This window comes from Berghia stephanieae, chromosome 4 (genome assembly GCF_034508935.2).
Source record: "Berghia stephanieae isolate SIO BIC M18660-M18661 chromosome 4, UCSD_Bste_1.3, whole genome shotgun sequence".
Classification (NCBI taxonomy): Eukaryota; Metazoa; Mollusca; class Gastropoda; order Nudibranchia; family Aeolidiidae; genus Berghia; species Berghia stephanieae.
In genome coordinates, this window is record NC_088363.1 from 61,835,464 (window position 1) to 61,854,633 (window position 19,170).

Consider the following 19,170-nt stretch of genomic DNA (forward strand, 5'->3'; position numbering starts at 1 on the left):
AGGACGAGAAAAGGAGGAGGAGCAATAGTAGAACGAGGTAGAGGAAGAGGTTTGGGGGGGTGGGGTGGAATAAGAGGACTGTGACAAGCCGATCGAATGTGGTCCTAAGTCCTAAGAGTCCTAGTAAATAGTAGGATATGAAAAACGGTTGGTCATTGTTCCTTGTCTGGTTGTCACTACTTTGATCTCTCCAGAGACTTGAATGACGAAAATATTGGGAAAACAAACTGTCCACAATGTCGTCTGTGATGTGTGTATATGCGTGTGTGTGTGTGTGGGGGGGGGGGGTGTGTGGGGTGGGTGGATGTGGGTGTAGATGACGAAACCTTTTTTTTGTTGTTGTTTTTTTATACACTCCTAAGTAAAACAAATGCTTAAATCGGGGAAGGTGTAAAGGTTTGGAGAGGTGTGTGTGTGTGTGTGTGTGTGTGTGTGTGTGTGTGCGTGTGTCGTCATCATCATCATCATTTCTTTTATTTTCATTATTCCATTTAATTTGCTAGCTTATTATTACCGTGATGATCATTCTTCAGAACATTACATCCGATAAATTGTGTGAAGGTTCGACATGTTAGTGAGCGATTTGACGGTCAAAAAATGTTGGGTATTTGATCGAACTGTACATACTTCGTATCCACAAATTCACAAGATGTAATTTATGCAAAGGGGAAACATTCCAAACAAATAAATAAATACAATAAAAAGAAACATAACGGGCAAGGGTTCGAAATGATAACAGTTTCGACTGAGTAATAAGATTGAAAGACTAATTATCGAAAGTAACCTGGATTCGTCTTGGATCACCAAGCGTTAAACCACTGAGTTGTCAGGGGCGACAGATCCGTTGACATTGAGATCCAAACAGTCTCAGAACGTGGTCACGTGTGTTGACTTTCGGTTCAGTGCTCATATCAATATCAATCCAATGGAAAATGACGTCACCCGTCAAATTGCCCAGACGATGACGAATCAAGAGATTCATCCCATCAAATTGTTTGAGAGCTGAAGCCGTTCCGCCACTCCAACCTCCATCAAGCCCATTTTTTTCAGGTCTTAACTAGCACGGCAAACCAATAAACTCCTGCCAATCCAAGCCCGGCTACTGAGGCGGAAGGGCAGCATCTCGATCGGTCTCAAACATTATCGAGATACTACGTCAATTTTTTGGAAGGTGAAGAGAAGTCAAGAATCAAAGCGATGAAAGGCAGGGATGAAGGAAGACCGTGCATCGGCCTAGAGTGGATGAAGTATTCAAAGACATGCAGGGTTTCATCCAAAGGGATGACATGGAATCAACAATGGCCTGTGAAAGCGTGCGCAGGACGGGGTATTTGTAGAATATACCCGTATGGCGGGCCGTTTCAGCTTCCGTTGATTCCGGGTATTTGCATACTGATGAGCAATTTGCAGGCGGCTCACATCACTGGGGTAAGGCGTGGAACGTCGCAATGATGAGGTCATGGCGGGGGCGGGAAGGCGGGAGGAACCGGAAGTTTTAACTGTTGTTGCTTTTCACAAAACAAATGCAGTATTAGTAAAGTTCATTATACTGCTTTCTGTACAACGCCCAATATATTATTAAAGGGTAGGAGTGAAGTGTTAAGTGCACGCAAAGACTGGAGAATGTTTAAGAATGGCAGAAGAAATTGAGGATTTGTTATCAATGAAAGGCATCGAAGTAGAAAAGCTTGTCTGTCGCTGATGTTAAAACCGTTAATTTTAGTGGATGTCGTCGTGATTGCTTTGGTGATGATAGGGGTCGGTGCCGTCGGTATAATTGTGCATTGTTGAGGCCATAATACATTTCAACACGAAGAGAATTATTGTTATCATACGCTTGACCGGAGAAACGTAAAACTAGCATTATCACATGATACACAACTACGGACCTTGACAGTTTATCGTGAATATCTTCCAACAATGTCTGACGTGCTTTTCGCCACCTTTCAGATCCAAAGACTTTTTGATTCTTTTCATGAAGCTTCGTGACCAGCATCCACTATCTGATCCTGACCATTGCAAATAAGCAGTCTTTCAGAGCCATTAAGACGCACGAAGGCAGAATTTATTCCGATTTCTGTAGCAATTAATAGACAGTAGCAGCAATAGCTTGCTACCCTCTTAATATGTTACTAGGTTATCGCAAAATTACTTTCCACCAGATCTAACAGACCCAGCTCCGAATGACGTCTGAGTGGGCCGGGGAAGGAGGGAAGGGGGGGGGGGGGGGTGTCAGGGGAAAATATTAGGCTATAGCCGTGATCGATACCAGTCTCTTTGAGTGTGAAACGACTGAGCGACCGGAATACCTGACCATTGGATAAGTAGGTGAAAATGTCGTGCACCAATGCTATATTCTAATCGTGGAATTTTATGAACGTCTTTAGAATCATCAGTTGATCCGCAGAGTCAATCATGAGATAAATTTATCAATTTCATTTATTTAAAAACAAGGACATTTTTCTTGGTTATCAAAATCAGTCTGATGTAGTTACAGATACCCACCAAGTATTTCCAGGAAGGAGAGAGAGAGAGAGAGAGAGAGAGAGAGAGAGAGAGAGAGAGAGAGAGAGAGAGACAGACAGACAGAGACAGAGACAGAGAAAGATACAGAGATCGGAGTTTTTAATTCAGAAAAGTGAGTGGAGCAGGCACTTATGTTGGTAACAACAAGATATGAAGTGCTTCATATCTTGTTGTTACCAACATAAGTGCCTGCTCCACTCACTTTTCTGAATTAAAAATTCACCCCATACACCGGAGCATACACACCGGAGCATACTCAATGTCTCAATCGTTTCTATGTTATATGTTTGTGATGAGAATATTGGCTCTTAAGCTTAACTGCTGGTCAAAATTACTTCGCGATGGTGGTGAACGAATCGGCGATCTCAAGAAGTGGGTGAGAGAGGGATCTAGAAATGACTTTGGGTTTGAAACGAATATTGTTCGTGGATAGCTCACACGGTAGAGCCACGCTCTCACCTGCCAGGCGGAGTTGTCGTACCAATAAGGTCGCAGGTTCAAACCCCACCACCGCCGCGAAAAAATTTTTTATTCTCTATTGTCTTCTGGCACTTTTCTACTCACTTCATATCTTGTTGAGAGATCGGAGTTACACTCATCAACTTAAACCCGGGTCAATCTTCTGACAAATAGCTGTATATAATAAACCCACCGTGCACCCCCTGATTTCAAATAAGACTAGACTGGAAAAAGAATCAACACCATGTAAGAGAAGCTTCGAATTCGGACTGAAATTTAAAAAAATAATTGTTGAGTGATAATGAGGCCATGTTTATGGAAAGAGAATTGACTCATAAACTGTTAGTGTCAAGCTGACATTTGTTTTATAAGCAATCGTTCAGGTAGTGGGTTGCATTCAAATGAACTCCCAAAACGTGGGGCGAATTTTCTCTATTAAACAAATGATCAACAGGAAGTGGATTTTATAGATTCAATGATATGGAAAATATTCCGTTTTGCTTTTGTTTTTTTCTTTGCATATCTAAATTTTGGGATAGAAAATTGCATACAATAAATAATAATCATGCATACATTTCATTTACATGCACTTCAACATGCATTGGCTCGAAATCTTCATTAAAACATAATATTATTCTTCAGAGACTGCTTGCTATAAATCATTGAAAACTGTATGCAGTCAAGTCAAGACATTAAAATTTTTAGAGCCGTAAATCCGATGGCCTTGGAGTTTATCCCGGTTCTACTTTTATGTCAATTTTTAGTAATTTGACAAGGAAATTCGTAATTTCTGAAATTGTTATTATTATTATTATTATTATTATTATTATTATTATTATTATTATTATTATTATGATTATTATGATATTATTATTATTATTATTATTATTATTATTATTATTTTATTATTATATTATTATTATTATCATCATCATTATTATTGTTGTAGTTGTAGAGCTCTCTCCTCTCCTCTCTCTCTCCTCTCTCTCTCTCTCTCTCTCTCTCTCTTATATATATATATATATATATATATATATATGTATATATATATATATACTTTTTAATACATCAAACTCTTATTAGTAACGCAGATTTTGATGTCTCCCTTTCCTGTTTAAAAAAAAAAAAACAACCAAGCCCCCCCCCCCCCCCCCCCCCCCCCTCTCTCTCTCTCTCTCCCTCCGCAAAAAACGAGCATGGTACAAATTTTAAGCGCCTCATGGTTTGTTACCTATGAATAAATAGGAATTATAAGGCCTACCCAATGCTGAGTGGAAAGTGCGAAAAAAAAAGGAAATAAAAACAAACAAACAAAAAACAAACAATCAAACAAATGAATATTTTTTTTTCAATGACGTTAGACAGGATGGAGTCATTTGTATCGGTGGGTGGTGCCATATCGATCAAGCTACAGGGCGTCAAAGAATATATGCACTGCAAACTAATTATACATTATGTATCAATATGGAAAATAAAAATCGTATTCGAGTTCATCGCCATATCGTCATGCATCTGACATATCTTTTAATCTGTTTGTAAACATCACTAACTTTATTGATTGTACCCCCCCCTCTCTCTCTCTCTCTCACACACACACACACACACACACACACACACACACACACACACACACTCTGCGCACATTAATTGTCACAATAACAGCAGGATGCAAAACTAATATCCAATTCCAAGTCATGAAATAGAAACTAAAATTTAAAACAATACAAAATAAAATAATACTAATAAATAAGATCAACGGCCATCACCTCTTCGTTATTTGAATACAAACGATAAATTAATTGTTTATAAGGGATCCCGGTTGTCAATTCAAACTCATTAATTTGATGCCCATTTTATATACACTATAATTGAAACCATCAAATCAAGCTCCAATCCACGTCCTAAAAATAACAAAATCCTCCATAATCACATGATTAAGTATCGATTATCTTTTTATGTATATTTTACAAATCTCAATGCACATTTTCTTCTTTTTATTCCCTTTAAAAATCTATATCTTGAAACATATATTCGTTAGATAATGTTCTCGTCATTTTTAAATTATTTCTTTCATTAAAAAAATGTTTTCCTCTTTATTAAGCTTCTCCATGTTTATATCCGTCTGAGATAAATTTTGCATTGCCATCAAACTCGCCAATGGAACATGACCTACCACAACGTTCATTCCCAAATCCCTTTATTTATTTATAATTCTAAACTTAAATGTTTTCTTTATGCTCAAAGAAGTCTCAGATTTAAGATTTTTTCGAAAATTTGTTCGGGGTTCGTCTTAATTTATCGATGTATGAAGTAACATTTTCTGACCGATTTGCATAGAGGTGTTTTGCAGTTTAGTCCAATGGAAGGCGGACTTAGAAAATAAAAAAATGTTACCGCCTATCAAACAAATTATAATTGTTTGGGAAGGTTCTGAGCCTTAACTTTGAAAAAGAAGGGATAACCGAGTTAAACCTGGGCATTTGCGCTATATATATATTCAATTAAACTGAGTTATCCCTCTTCTCTCTCCCCCCCCCCCCCCCCCCCCCCCCCCCCCCCCCCCCTCATTTCCCACCATCCTCGCCCTCCGACTTTTCCACTTTATAGTGATCTATCTGCATTTAAAGAAGGAAGAAAAAAGATTATAGCCTAGATAGTAACGAGATGTTCCAACGGGAATTGACATGACAACATTATTTATAAATAGGTCAAAATAAACTCTGACAGCCAGGCCCGTCAAGAGCACAATTAGGTCATATATAATCCTCGCAACTCTTAATAGATTAACGACCTTTTCTCGAGTATGGGAGCACAGTCGTTCACAGAGAACGTCTCAATCTTCGTCATCATTTTTATGTTATATTCCTCTTCGGCCTATTCAAAACCACTACCATCATCATCTTCATCATCATCATCATCATCATCATCATCATCATCATCATCATCATCATCATCATCATCATCATCATCATCATCATTAATCGATCACTCACGCACTCACTCACTACGCTCACTGCCATCAGCCCTACAAACACCACGTTCAAATCCTACAATACACCGAAGCAAGTGAATTATTCAAAACAACAAGGACAAAATCCAACAACGAACCAAATCATTCAAAAACGTCTGCATATAAGTAGCTTATGTGACGGCATTGATATAAATGTTAATCTCTCTCCCCCCCCCCCCCCCCCCTTCCTAAATCCAAAACGCAGTATAATTATCTATTCTATTTAGGTAGTGCGATAAATAAATGATTGTACACCGTTTTCAGAAAAGCTATTTCAGCAATTTCACGTGTCCACAGTGTACCTCAGAATATGTAAACAAAAAAACGGTTGGCGCCATAACTAGCCGGATATTCTTGAGTTCATCGGCTTTTCAATGATAATAGCCTTGAAGAAAGCATGGCATTTCTTGCTCCTTGTTAAGACCAGTCTATACTTCCATCTGGTAGGCACGTTGATTTTAGTATGACCCAACTCACAAAATGTTCTGAACTGAAACCGAGAATAAAAACGTCTTTTGCCATAAGGGGACAAAAAGAAGGAACAAGGTCACGTCACTCAGTTCTATATGTAGACAACCTGTTGATGATGGGTTCTCACAAAATTTATCTATCGGACTATAAAGGTTAAAGGTTACACGTATGAGTCGACATATGAGTCGCTGTCTCCGTACCGCAGTGTCAACAGCAGTAGCAAATGACTGCGGGTTTGAAATCTTACCTCATCCTTCCTACAAATGTTCCTTACATTGGAGAGAAACATCAAGTCTAAACCAACCCAACACCTTCTCTTTGAAGGACTTTTCAAGGCCAAGGAGAGATGGGATAAGTTTACCACTTTTGGCTAGTGACCATGTAAAACAAAAGTAAGTGTGCATAATTTTATGAGAATCGGAATATGCTTTCGAAAAGAGGGCAATTTATATTTGACCAATCCATGTTAATATAACCATCAAATTAGCTCTCTCTCTCTCTCTCTCTCTCTCTCTCTCTCTCTCTCTCTCTCTCTCTCTCTCTCTCTCTCTCTTCTTCCGCATCCGCCTCCTCCTTTCTCCCACTCATCCCCTCTTCTTATCTTTCTCAAAGAACAAACAAAGGGCGTTGGTGCGTCTCTAACTGGACAAAGCATCTCGAGTGGACATTCGTGTCGCCGCAAATCGCCAGGCCAGACGACCGCGCCTATTATGTAGGACTTAGTACGAGACTCACGGAGATGGCTCACATTGAAGAAAGACGTGTGTGTTTATGTGTGTGTGCTTGTGTGCGTGTCTGTGGGTGGGGGGGGGGGGGGGGGGGGGTGAGTGAGTGAGGGGCGGGAACGGTCTTCAAAATGGATTACCAATAACTATAAAAACTCTTGCTCAGAGTTTGAACATTGTTTCCTTTTAGATGGCACGGTTTTGTACTTTGCAGAGCGTCTGCGATAGAAAACTATAACATTGTTCAAATCGTTCAAAGTAAGGATTGATGACCGGAAGAATGAATATAAACTGACAAATAAGGGAGGGGGAGAGGGAGTATTTTAAAGGTTAGTAAGATTTGACGTGTTAGCACTGAATTCTAAGGGAATAGTATGAATTCGACAGAAAACTTCAATTGAATTATTTGAAAATTTAAAACCCCGTTCCAACCTGCAAAAGGAGCGATATAAGTAATATTTATATAAATGTATGCTTGAATTTTTTTTAATTAAATGCAAGAAGGGGATTTTTAAATATTTAGATAACACTATTGGAGGAAAAAATGTTCCTTCTCGGACTTTTTATTTACTTTGATCAATAATTAACAATAACTAAATTTGTAACTCTTCCAAATTCCAGATTCTAAATTATTTATTTATATTTTATTATACAGAGTGTTTTTGTGGGGGTTTTTTTGGTCTGTTTGTTGGTTTGTTTTTATTTACTACCCGATAAAGAATTGAAATAGCCTGCTAGAAATGATAGAAACACCAAAATTTTTGTAAGGCTTTTCATCACAATTCAAGTTTTTTGTTTGTTTTTTGTTCTTTATGGTGAAATTTTCAGGAAGATGTTATCTATCTACAATACAGTCACACTTTTTGTAAAGAGACTCATCAATTTATGACGAGTTTTTTTTTTTTCTTCTAATTTTTGCGTCAAAAATTGCTTAAGTCAAAATTGTCCTTTTTTTTTACAAAAAAAAACGCGCAACTGAATTGTAACGGCTTATGGCATCTTCCTAAAATTTTCACCGCAAAATACTTGAATAGAGATGGAAATCTATGCAAAAAACGAGATGTTTCTATCAATTCTAGTTTTTAAGCTATTTCAATTCATTATCGGGTATTTTTTTTTAAACGCCCTGTATATTTATTCTTTTACTCGTTCATTTAATTATTCATGTATTCATTCATTAACTCTTCTATTTATTGATTTGTTTGTCTAGTTATTTATCTTATAATTTTGTCTATTAATAATAAAGTTATCCTTTGATTCCAAAGTTACAGGTTCAAAAGGCCGATTGGGGTCTACATTGATCTGGTAATATAGAGATATGACAAGTCATGGTAAAACCAGGGGGTTTATTATAAATGGGCGGATGAAGAGAGGGAGTTGGAAATCAGGCTGATGATGAATGGGAACCATCCTTACAATAGACGTCGATTGTCTGATGGTGCCAGGATCATGTGTATACGTGTACAATTGATAGAATGATGGATGGATGGATAGATATAGATGGATCGATGGATGGATGGATGGATGGATGGGTGGGTGGGTGGATACTACATGCAGAAATAATTGGAATATTGGTTGGTTGGTTGAATAGATGGGAAGGGGGGGGGGGGGGGGAGGATGGCTGAGTGGTTCAATGGATGAATAGGTGGATGGATGGATGGATGGACTGGTGGATGGATTGATTATTGATGACTGAATGGGTGGATGGATATTTGTATAAATAAATGGGTTGATGGTTGAATGGTTGGATGGTTGGATGGTTGAATGTATGGATGTGTGGATGGTAGATATATAGAGAGATGGATAGGTCAATGTATGGGCGGATGGATGGATAGGCCAACCTCTCTCTCTCTCTCTTTTTCTCTCTCTCTCTCTCTCTCTCTCTCTCTCTCTCTCTCTCTCTTCATCTCCTGTCATTCTCACTCTTCTCCACCCCTCATGTTCTCTCAGCATATTATGCACTTACCAGAAAGACATACTCCGTCCCGCGCATAAAAGTTTCCAGGGTAAAGTTTTGACTGGTAGTCCGGCCGTCCATTGCGGCCTTGGAGTGTCCCCTAGGATAGTAACGTATCTCGAACTGGAGCACGCTCCCACTCATGGTCGGAGGGACATCCCAGGTCACCGTCATATGCTTGGGTCCCAAGCTGGCTCGACGGAGATTGATAACTTTTCCTGAGAAAGACATCAGAAATGTATGCATAATATTTAATATCTAAAAGGAACAGACATTTGTATTTGAGATATTACTGTAAGTCACGTTGATCAGAGTTAATTATCATTAATGCCGTTGTCGTCGCCATCATCTTCAACATTATCATCATTATCATTAATCTTCTTAATTATCATCATCATCGTCGTCGTCGTCGTTTTTATCAACATCACCATCGTCATTAATATCAAACAAATAGATAAAGCTTGTTAAAAGTATTATAACAATTATTATACACAACTTTGACTTAATGTTTGCCACTGAACTTTCCAAAAAAAAAACAAAAAAACAGCATAACTGCAGTTATAGATTAACAATGGATGTCAAACGTCAAAGTTGGACAAATTATAGTAACAGCGGCCAACAGATTTTTGCCAAGGTCAAGGTAGAATTCATTTTCTTTATCGTACTGATAAATTTGGTGGGGATACCAGCACTGGCGCAGAATGAATCAATTCAACGATAACATTCATCGGTAACGTCCACAGAAATCAACATTTGGATTAATCGTATTTTTTTCTCTCCCCCCCCCCCCCCCCCCCCCCCCCTTTCCCCTGAAAGAAACCGACCATTCTCATTTCGTTTCAGTCCCCTCTACTAGATAGCCTGATCGCGTGCTTTCAAAACCCCAACGGTATTAGCTAGATAGAGCAACCTCCAGAGTCATTGGTTATCACCACCAGTACCGGAACCAATGACGTCATTCTTTTCTTTTAACAGCTGGCGGTGCCATGTGACCCATCGTCTCAAAACGGTATTATCATAACGGGGCGAAATATAGGACCAAATAAAGTGATTTTAAAACCAAAAGACTAGATATATGCAATTTTAGTTCATGTTATTTAAAAATTGGAAAAAAAAACAACTATAGATATTCATTTTCCTCAATAAGACATAAACTGCTGACACAAGTCTCATATTTTAAACAACAAAGCCAATTTTCAGAATCTAGACCAACGTGTACATCTTTGCAGGTCTGATAACCCAAATTGATATGGGCTCATCATTGTCATGGAAATACTCTGAAACCAAAGCAAAATATTGGCCATTACAAACCAACAATGTAAAATCAAGCCCATAAATACGTTCGGTTATCGGACCTGTAAATATGTGCACCGTGATCTAAACAAATCTGACATTATACCGTTTTGAGGCGGTAGGTTGAAAACATCTATACCTTCTTTTGCGTTCTATCTAAATTTAAAAGAATGTTATTTTTTCCCATTAATTAGTTAGGGTAAAATGCGTGACGTCATTTTTTAAAACAGCTATTGGTGCTTACAAGAAAACTATTTTTACCTCCACTTAAATTTTAAAAGAGTGTGTTTTTTGTTTTGTTTTTTTGTTTTTGTGGGGTTTCCTTCTTTTATTGGGGTTGCTCAAGAACGTTATGGATACTATTTTTTACAAAGATTATATACTAGGAGCATTTTCTTATAAATTAAGGGAGCTTTTATATAAGCGCAATATCCACTAAATGTGCTCACAGCTCTTTAAAAAGGGTACCTGACCAACAGAATCAACACTAACATGCAGGACGAGATATGACGCCGGTTAGTCGTTATTACAATTTTTCGGACAGAAACAGCGCTGTTAACGGTCAGGTATTCATTTTACACCTGAGTAAGGTGAGAGAATGTGAGTAAAGTTTAAAGAGCCTTTTCCAATGACTCAACTATGCGTCGAGCGAGGCTCGAACCCAGGACTTTCCGATCCAAAAGCGAGTGTCATACCAAAGACCACATAGCCGCACATTTTCAATTTTAAGTGGAAGTTGGTTTGTGACTTCGAGAATCAGTCATTACCAGTAATTTTTAAAAAATCTACTTCAGTAAGAACAACTTCAGAAATTCTGGTTATTACCGCAAAAGGAAGCTTTGAAAATAATGATTTTCTTCCAAGCATAAAGCATATGCAGGGGGGCGAAGTGGTCGAGTGGTTAAGGCATTGCACTGTGGCCCGGAGGGTCCCGGGTTCGAGCCCCGCTTCAGGCACTTTGGTTGTTTTTTCACAATTGAGCACGATTATTAACCCCCAATTTGCTCACTTGGACAACATGGGTGATTCCTGTTGACATCATCTTGTTTGATGAAATATCTATATTCCTTCATGGAATGCCTAGGCGACGATATCTTATGATGTCGTGGCGGAAGGGCATAATTTTTTTAAAAATAAAGCTTGATATTTCAGCAACATAATATTGTTCAAAACCTCAAATTTTGATACATCACGTACGGTTAGATTTTTAAAGAGGGGGGAATGGGGGGGGGGGGTGGTTCTTTCTGAATCACAGCTTTGTTGAAATGAATGCCATTTATTTGTTAATTCTACAGTTCTGATAACCCTTTCGGAGAAGCTTAGGGTGGCCGTGAAATCGAAAATCAGAGCTGCCTATCGGTTCTTCTTCTCTACAATTCGTCATCCCAGCAATCGTGTCCGAGGAGGTCGTGATTTAAATTATGATTGGCAGATGGGGAACTGGAAAGAAAGAGTTGTCTCTCCCTTAAACAAAGACAATCCTGGATCGCCAGCATTGTTATCTGATATGTACATTGATCATCCATTGTTTGATTTTTTCAATCTCGTCCCGCTTATCTGTCAAGTCCGATGAGATGCAATGTTTATCTCGCAGAGGAGTCACAGCTCCAAACAAAATAAAAGCCCCGGAAAAAAGAAAACCAAAACCAAAAAGAATACAAAAACCAACTAATAATTAATTTCCTCACGAAGATACTTTATCACGTCCATGAGTCATTTATGCAAACAAACTGCGGGGGGAAAAAACCCCCAAAACAAGGACACCAGTGTGAAGAGTTAAGGAAGGATTTAGCAATTCACCATTAGATGATTAACTGCCGTTTTCTTTCCACTTTAAAATTAATTTCTAGACGCAGATAATATACTATTATATCATCGGTTTTATTCTGTAAACAATCTAAAATTTGGTCTTGTTAGAAAAGCCTGTAACTTGGAACGGGTTGCGGTGAAGGTAATTTGATCACGTGATTGTCTTTATCCCAGTCATAATATTTCGCTCCTTTCCCATAGCATCGAAGGAACATTGATCATTAAAGAACCACCTGTGTGTTCCGTGCGAATGAAGGGTTAATAATCTTGACCAAGGAGAAAAAAACAAAAACAACAAAAACGAAAGTGCTCGAAACAGATCTCGAACCCGGGACCTCCTTGGTTACAGTGGCATGTTTTCACCACTCGGCCACCTCACCATCGTCGTCAATATATTAAAAAACATGAAAGTTATTTGCAAAATTCTCAATGGTAGGAATGAACTATGTTTCTGACGAAACTGAACTCGGATAAAAGCTTATATAATATTATACAGAATAATGAATGGTGGCAAGAGAGGGACAATGGGGGGGGGGGGGGTGTCAACTCACCTACAGACTCTGTGAAGACATTAGCAGATGCCGATTGGGACGTGGCGCCACTGGCACTACTGGCATTACTCACACCGTTCTCGGAGAAAATGATGACCTCGTAATTCCTGCCTGGTTCAAGGCCGCTGAGTGTTACACTGTATGGATTAGAATAATGGGATTGGGGAAAGGGAGGGGGGGGGGGATCTTTCATTATAAAGAAAATTCAATATATTGAATAAATGTCAACATAGATACATATATTTGCAGGTCTCATAACCGAACGCAATAATGGACATGATTTAACATCGTTGTTATTGATACTATTTCGCTTTGGTTTGAGAGCTCCCATTACAATATAGGATTGCGCCCATTACGATTTCGGTTCTTAGACCTATAAATAAGTACGAGTCGACCAATGTACAAACAGCATAAGCTAAAAGTTCGTGCACACTGAATTGAAACATATTTGTCAGGAGTCGCAAGAATGATTTTTATATTTGTTTTGTATCTATCTATCTATCTATCTATCTATCTATCTATCTATCTATCTATCTATCTATCTATCTATCTATCTATCTATCTATCTATCTATCTATCTATCTATCTATCTATCTATCTATCTATCTCTGTGCATATGGTGTGAGTATGTGTGTGTGTGTGTGTGTGTGTGTGTGTGTGTGTATGTGTGCGTGTGCGTGCGTGTGCGTGTTGGTGTTTATTAATGGATTTCTTGATAATTTTGGTGTTCCAATAATCCAGATAGATTTCTGGCAATGGACAAAATTAGGATTTCTCGAGACGAAATTGTATACAAACATCGCATAATATATTATAAGTTTCAGTTGAACTTGTATTTTTCTCAAAGCAGGATATACATCCCTAGCATTTTCTCATAGTACGATACACCTTGTATTTTTCTCACAGCACAAAGCACACGACTCTTGTATTTTTCTCAACGCACGATACACGACCCTTGTAATTTTCTCATGGTATGATACACAACCCTTGTATGTCTCTCACAGTGCGATACATGACCCTTATATTGTTCTCAGCGTACGTTACACGACTCCTTTATATTTCTCAATGTGCGATATGTGACCCTTGTATACTTTTCTCATAGTATGATATTCGACCTTGTAATTTTCTCATAGTACGATGATACACGACCCTTGCATTTTTCTCAGGGTGCGATATTATACGACCCTCGTATTTTTCTTACAGTGTGCTGTGACACATGACTATTCGGATATCTAATTTCCACACGGGCCAGCTAGTGCCTGACCGCAAATTGTCACAGTTAGAAATGTACGTACCTTGTGACGTTGAATCCTCGCCATCCAGGGCGGTATAGGACGTCGTTGCCACATTGGTGGCAGACGATGCGGTAGTTGATGTCAGTCCGGCCTCCTAGTTCTGCTGGTGGTTCCCAAGTCAGGGTGACACTTGTAAAGGTCACCTCCTCGATGACAGGATTACGCGGGGCCGAAGGCGGTTCTGTTGTTGGGTGATGATAGGTTAAGGATGAACATTGATTAAATATTGTATTGTGTAATAAGTTGTATGTAATCATACTGGCTTATCTTATCTTATCTGCAATATGCTTTGAGAAAAGGAAAAAAAAAGAAGAATTAAAAAGAAGAAAAAAAAAAAAAGAAAAGGAAAGAAAATTAGAGAGGATTATTGGGAAATAATATTAAATGTTTTTTTTTTTTTAAAACCCTTTAAATAAAATGAAAATGATACAGCGGAATTTGCAAGCAACAACAACAAAAACAAACAAACAATGGATTAAAAACAAACAAAATAAAACAAACAAAAAAAAAGATAAAAAAGGGATTAATCAAAGATTTAAAACAATCTATTTCACTGCTCTTTCTATTATAAGTTGAAAAAGTGTTGTTCACCGTAGTTAAAATTTCACCGAAATAAATGATTTCGTGTTAAAGATTTATGAATGAAAGACTGACGCATTATCAAGTTGTTGCAATTAAGAGGCTTAAAATAAATATATCATCCATGAAACTACAAATGCCAAAAATAATTTCATATGTAAGCTTAAACACGACTATTTTCATTTGTGTAAAAAATACTGTAAGTCATAAAATGTGGACATTTTACAGAACTTGGATTTATATTTTCCTGTTTAAGCGTATTTCGGTTTTAGTCAGTAAAATGAGTCCCGCAATTGTTATGACCTTATTTAAACGGCTAGATCAAGAATTGGGTTATATTTTGTTACGTTTTTTTTTTTTTTTGTTTAGAATTTTTAAGAGGGGGGAGGGGGGAGTTTCCTTCTGAATCACAGCTTTGTTGATATGAATGCCATTTATTTGTTAATTCTACAGTTCTGATAACCCTTGTCGGAGTAACTTAGGGTGGCCGTGAAATCGAAAATCAGAGCAGTGATATTGAGCCATGTCTTCAAAACCATTGAGTAATTACAAACCTCGAGAAAGTGTGTGCAGTTCATGGCTTCAAGATCTTTGATATTAATTTATTCTACTAATTTTGGGCGTACAAATAAGCACGAAGCGTCAGATCATAAATCAGCGCCTCCGACAGGTTGCTACTAACAGTGACATCGAGGGGGAAAGACCACAGACTAGAGAAGGCACAGCGTCCCTGGTTGCATAAAAAAGAAAATGACGGCGCTCGACCTCTCACGAGCCAGTTTTGATGACTTATTCCCCCCTGTGGTCATATATGCCTTCTCACTTATCTGTGGGAAAGACCATTATGAGTTGTGTTCGAAATATCGATGATTTTGGTGTATGATACACCATCTATCCGTATTTGGTTAATCCTTTTTCATTGTAAACAACTTTGTACCGCCTGTAATTGCTGCCAAGAAATACACTTTTCAGACTTTTAAATTTTTTAAGAGTAATTCTCATCTTTCGAAGCTCAGGTATAGAGGATCTTCATCGGCATGTTCATTGACAGTGTTGTTGTTCCATCAAAACGTCCACGGATAAACAATGACGCATTAATCACTCTTCTTCTTAGGAGGTATACTCAATAAACATGTTAAGAGTTTTGCGTTTCATTCAGGTGCCGTTCACCCAACATTACATTCGTTCAATCTCGATATATGATACAGTAAATGCCTGATAGGTTGTTAAAGAAAACAGTGTGGCGACGATAAGAATGTTGTTTGTTCAGTCTCTTCCCAGCTTGCCAAAGCATGTTGGGATATGCCATACAGCAATTGAGCAACGCCCAAAGAACTTCAAAAATCGTCAACTAACTATAAGCTCCTTTGCCATGTTTGTAAACAGTCTGGGATTCTAACCAGACAGTAGACCCATTACCATCCACAGTTGTTAAAACTCCTTCCCTGCCTGGGCCATGTTTGTAATCCAAATTCTATCGGATCGGAATGCTGAATGACTCAAATTGTTTTCATTAACTTCTATTTTAACTGCGTTCTACCCCCCCCCCCCCCCCCTTTTTTTTTTTTTCTATTTTCTCCCCGGCCATTCCGTAAAGATTTCCGACCTCTCGTTTTCTGAAGGTAATATTCTGAGTAAAGAAACATTATCCATGGCATGTTATTCTCTGGTCCCGCCCTGGCACCACACATTTAATACCAATTGATATAATACATTCAAGGAAAAGACCTGTGTTTATATAGTCGAATCGAAACATATTACAATGGGTGAAATTCTGTAATCTATTTTCTTACTTCTATTTGATAAAAATGTGTTAATTATTTATAAAATCTAAATGATCATCCATTCACCCGTCGTTGAAATTCCCATTTAGCTCTCTTCATTAACACATATAGAAGTTTGAACTTTTAAAACAAGACCAGGAACAACAACAACAACAACAACAACAACAACAACAACAACAACAACAACAACAACAACAACAACAACAACAACAACAACAAATAATAATAAGTTGAAATAAGCACAATCGGAAACGAAAATATATTTTAAAATAAAAAAGAAAGGAAGAAAGAGAGAGAGAAAAAAAATTCTACAAATCGATCAATCAAAACTAAAGTAAAAGTAAAAGTAAAGACGGAAAAATAAAGGATTAAAAGAGAAAGTGAGGAAGAAAAAATTCTCGGGAGTCTATTAGTTTGGGCTTGTCCAGCCTAAATTAAGACATGAAAGGGGTGTGTCCACTCGACTTACTTGTGCATGGCATCGATTTGGGGTCCTTCTTCGCCCGGAAGAAGTTAGATTCACAAGTGCACTCGTGCGCACCCCCGGATGAAGAACTGTGGCGGGGCAGCGCTTGCAAGGACCGCGTCCCTCAGACCATTTGTACAAGTTGACGCCGCAGGCTGAAATTAAAAAAAAAAAAAGATAATGGAAGTAAAGCAAGTTACTTAAGATAAAAAATAATAACGGAGAAGAGTTGTATCAATAGACGATCGATCGTTTGTAGCCTACAAACTTTGTCTGCATTAAAAAGACAAAGTCAGTGGGTTGATTTTTTTCTTTAGATAACAATAACCTTATAAATTCGAAAGCGAACTTCCCGAATGTTGCATGTAGGTAAACGTTTTTTTAAATTGAATGATTGATTGATTGATTGATTTATTTATTTATTTATTTATTTATTTATTTATTTATTTATTTATTTATATTTATTTATTTATATATATTTATTTATGTATTTTGACACTTTAAAAAGGTGTCTTCTGTTCTATTCTTCTTCCAATATTAAATCAAATATTATTTTGTTAGCTTTTTTGGGGTTTTTTTGTTTTTTTTTAGCTTTTTCTTTTCTTCTGATACTCATTTCAGTTTTGGCTGAATCTCGATTACAGGGTGACATAACAGTATGTTAGCTATAATAAATCCGTTCGTGTTGAGAAAAATGTTTTTAAGAAAAGTAAAATGATGTTGATTAAAAACAACAACATAAACATCCCACTGTTTCTGAAATTCAAACAGGCATGTCTTAATTATAGCCCAAAAATCGCCTCTCCGTTGCTATCTTCTTCAAACTCGCCGATACAAATTATTACATTCTTTCCCATCTACCTTGTCAATGAGGATATCGCTGTTTCTCTTCATTTCCGCTTTTAGCTATAGAACCGAATCCCCTGACAATTATATCGAATAAAAAATAAGGGGAGAACATCATTACCAGAAACGCACTTGTGTAAACAAGAAAATCTACGACAAAATCCAAAATCAACACTCTTGCCCTGCCGCATTAATCGTTCCATTCGGGAGAGAAAGAGAGAAAGAGAGAAAAAATACTCCCCTGAGCGGCTGAAATATCGTGAAAGAATTGAGTATTCGGATATTTTGTGGTTGGTTTTGTTTTACCATTCCTTTCTTTCTTATCTAATATTTACTGTTATATATTGCATGCGTGCATTAATGATGGATCTCGGCTCATATTTCATTTGAAATCATCTCTTGATCTTCTTGTACTTTCCCACGAAATCTTCAGAATGTCAATTTCGGAAATGTTTCAGGGGTGGATTGGGAAAGGGGGGGGGGGGGGGGCAAGAGAACTTTGAAACGAAAATTCAGTGACTAGTTAGTTGTTGGTATCTTAGCACGGTCGATATCACAGCTATTTTCTTTCCTATTTATTTCTATGAGAAGCACTTGAGGTCCATAGGCAAGTAAAATCAATTGCTTTTGTAAGTTACTACTGAACGGTCCGGGACATTTTGGATCATTGTTGGAAGAAAGTTGTCACCCCCCCCCCCCCCCCCTCTCTCTCTCTCTCTCTCTCTCTCTCTCTCTCTCTTTCTCTCTCTCCTCCTCTTTCTCTCTCTCTCTCTCTCTCTCTCTCTCTATCTATCTATCTTCTATCTATCTATCTCTATCTATCTCTCGCTTTCTTTCTTTCTTTCTTTCTCTCTCTCTCTCACTCACTCACATACACGCGCTCTCTCTCTCATTCACATACATACACACATACACACACACACACTCTCTCTTTCTCTCACTCACTCAAATACACACACACACACTCTCTCTCTCTCTATCTATCTATCTATCTATCTATCTGTTTGTGTCTGTGTGTGTGTGTGTGTTTGTGTGTATGTGTGTGTTTTCCAGTTCGCCCGTCCTTCCATCGATCCGTCCGTCCGTCTGTTCATCCATTGACACCCATCTATAATTTTATTTATATGTATGAATGTATGTCCATCTATGTCTTATTAACATCTTATCTACCTCCTCACCCCCACCCCCCCCCCTCCTTCCGTTCTCCCTTTATTTCTATCTCTCTCTCTCTCTCTCTCTCTCACTCTCTCTCTCTCTCTCTCTCTCTCACACCACACACACATACACACATACACAAACATACACGCGCGCACACACACGCACACACACAAACACATATATTTCTCCATAGTTCCCTTTCATCGTAACTGCGTTGCTTAAGACATTCATCTATACCAAA

The 19,170-nt window shown here is 38.0% G+C and overlaps 1 protein-coding gene across 1 annotated transcript in view; it reads right to left on the bottom strand.

Moving 5' to 3' along the window:
* LOC144970967 (ephrin type-B receptor 1-B-like) overlaps positions 1 to 19,170 on the bottom strand; it is a 183,601-nt gene that overhangs the window by 43,322 nt on the left and 121,109 nt on the right. Inside the window, 3 exon segments of the mRNA XM_078911192.1 lie at positions 9,158 to 9,366; positions 12,802 to 12,938; positions 14,097 to 14,277. Of these exon segments, the coding sequence (XP_078767318.1) occupies positions 9,158 to 9,366; positions 12,802 to 12,938; positions 14,097 to 14,277 (527 nt within the window).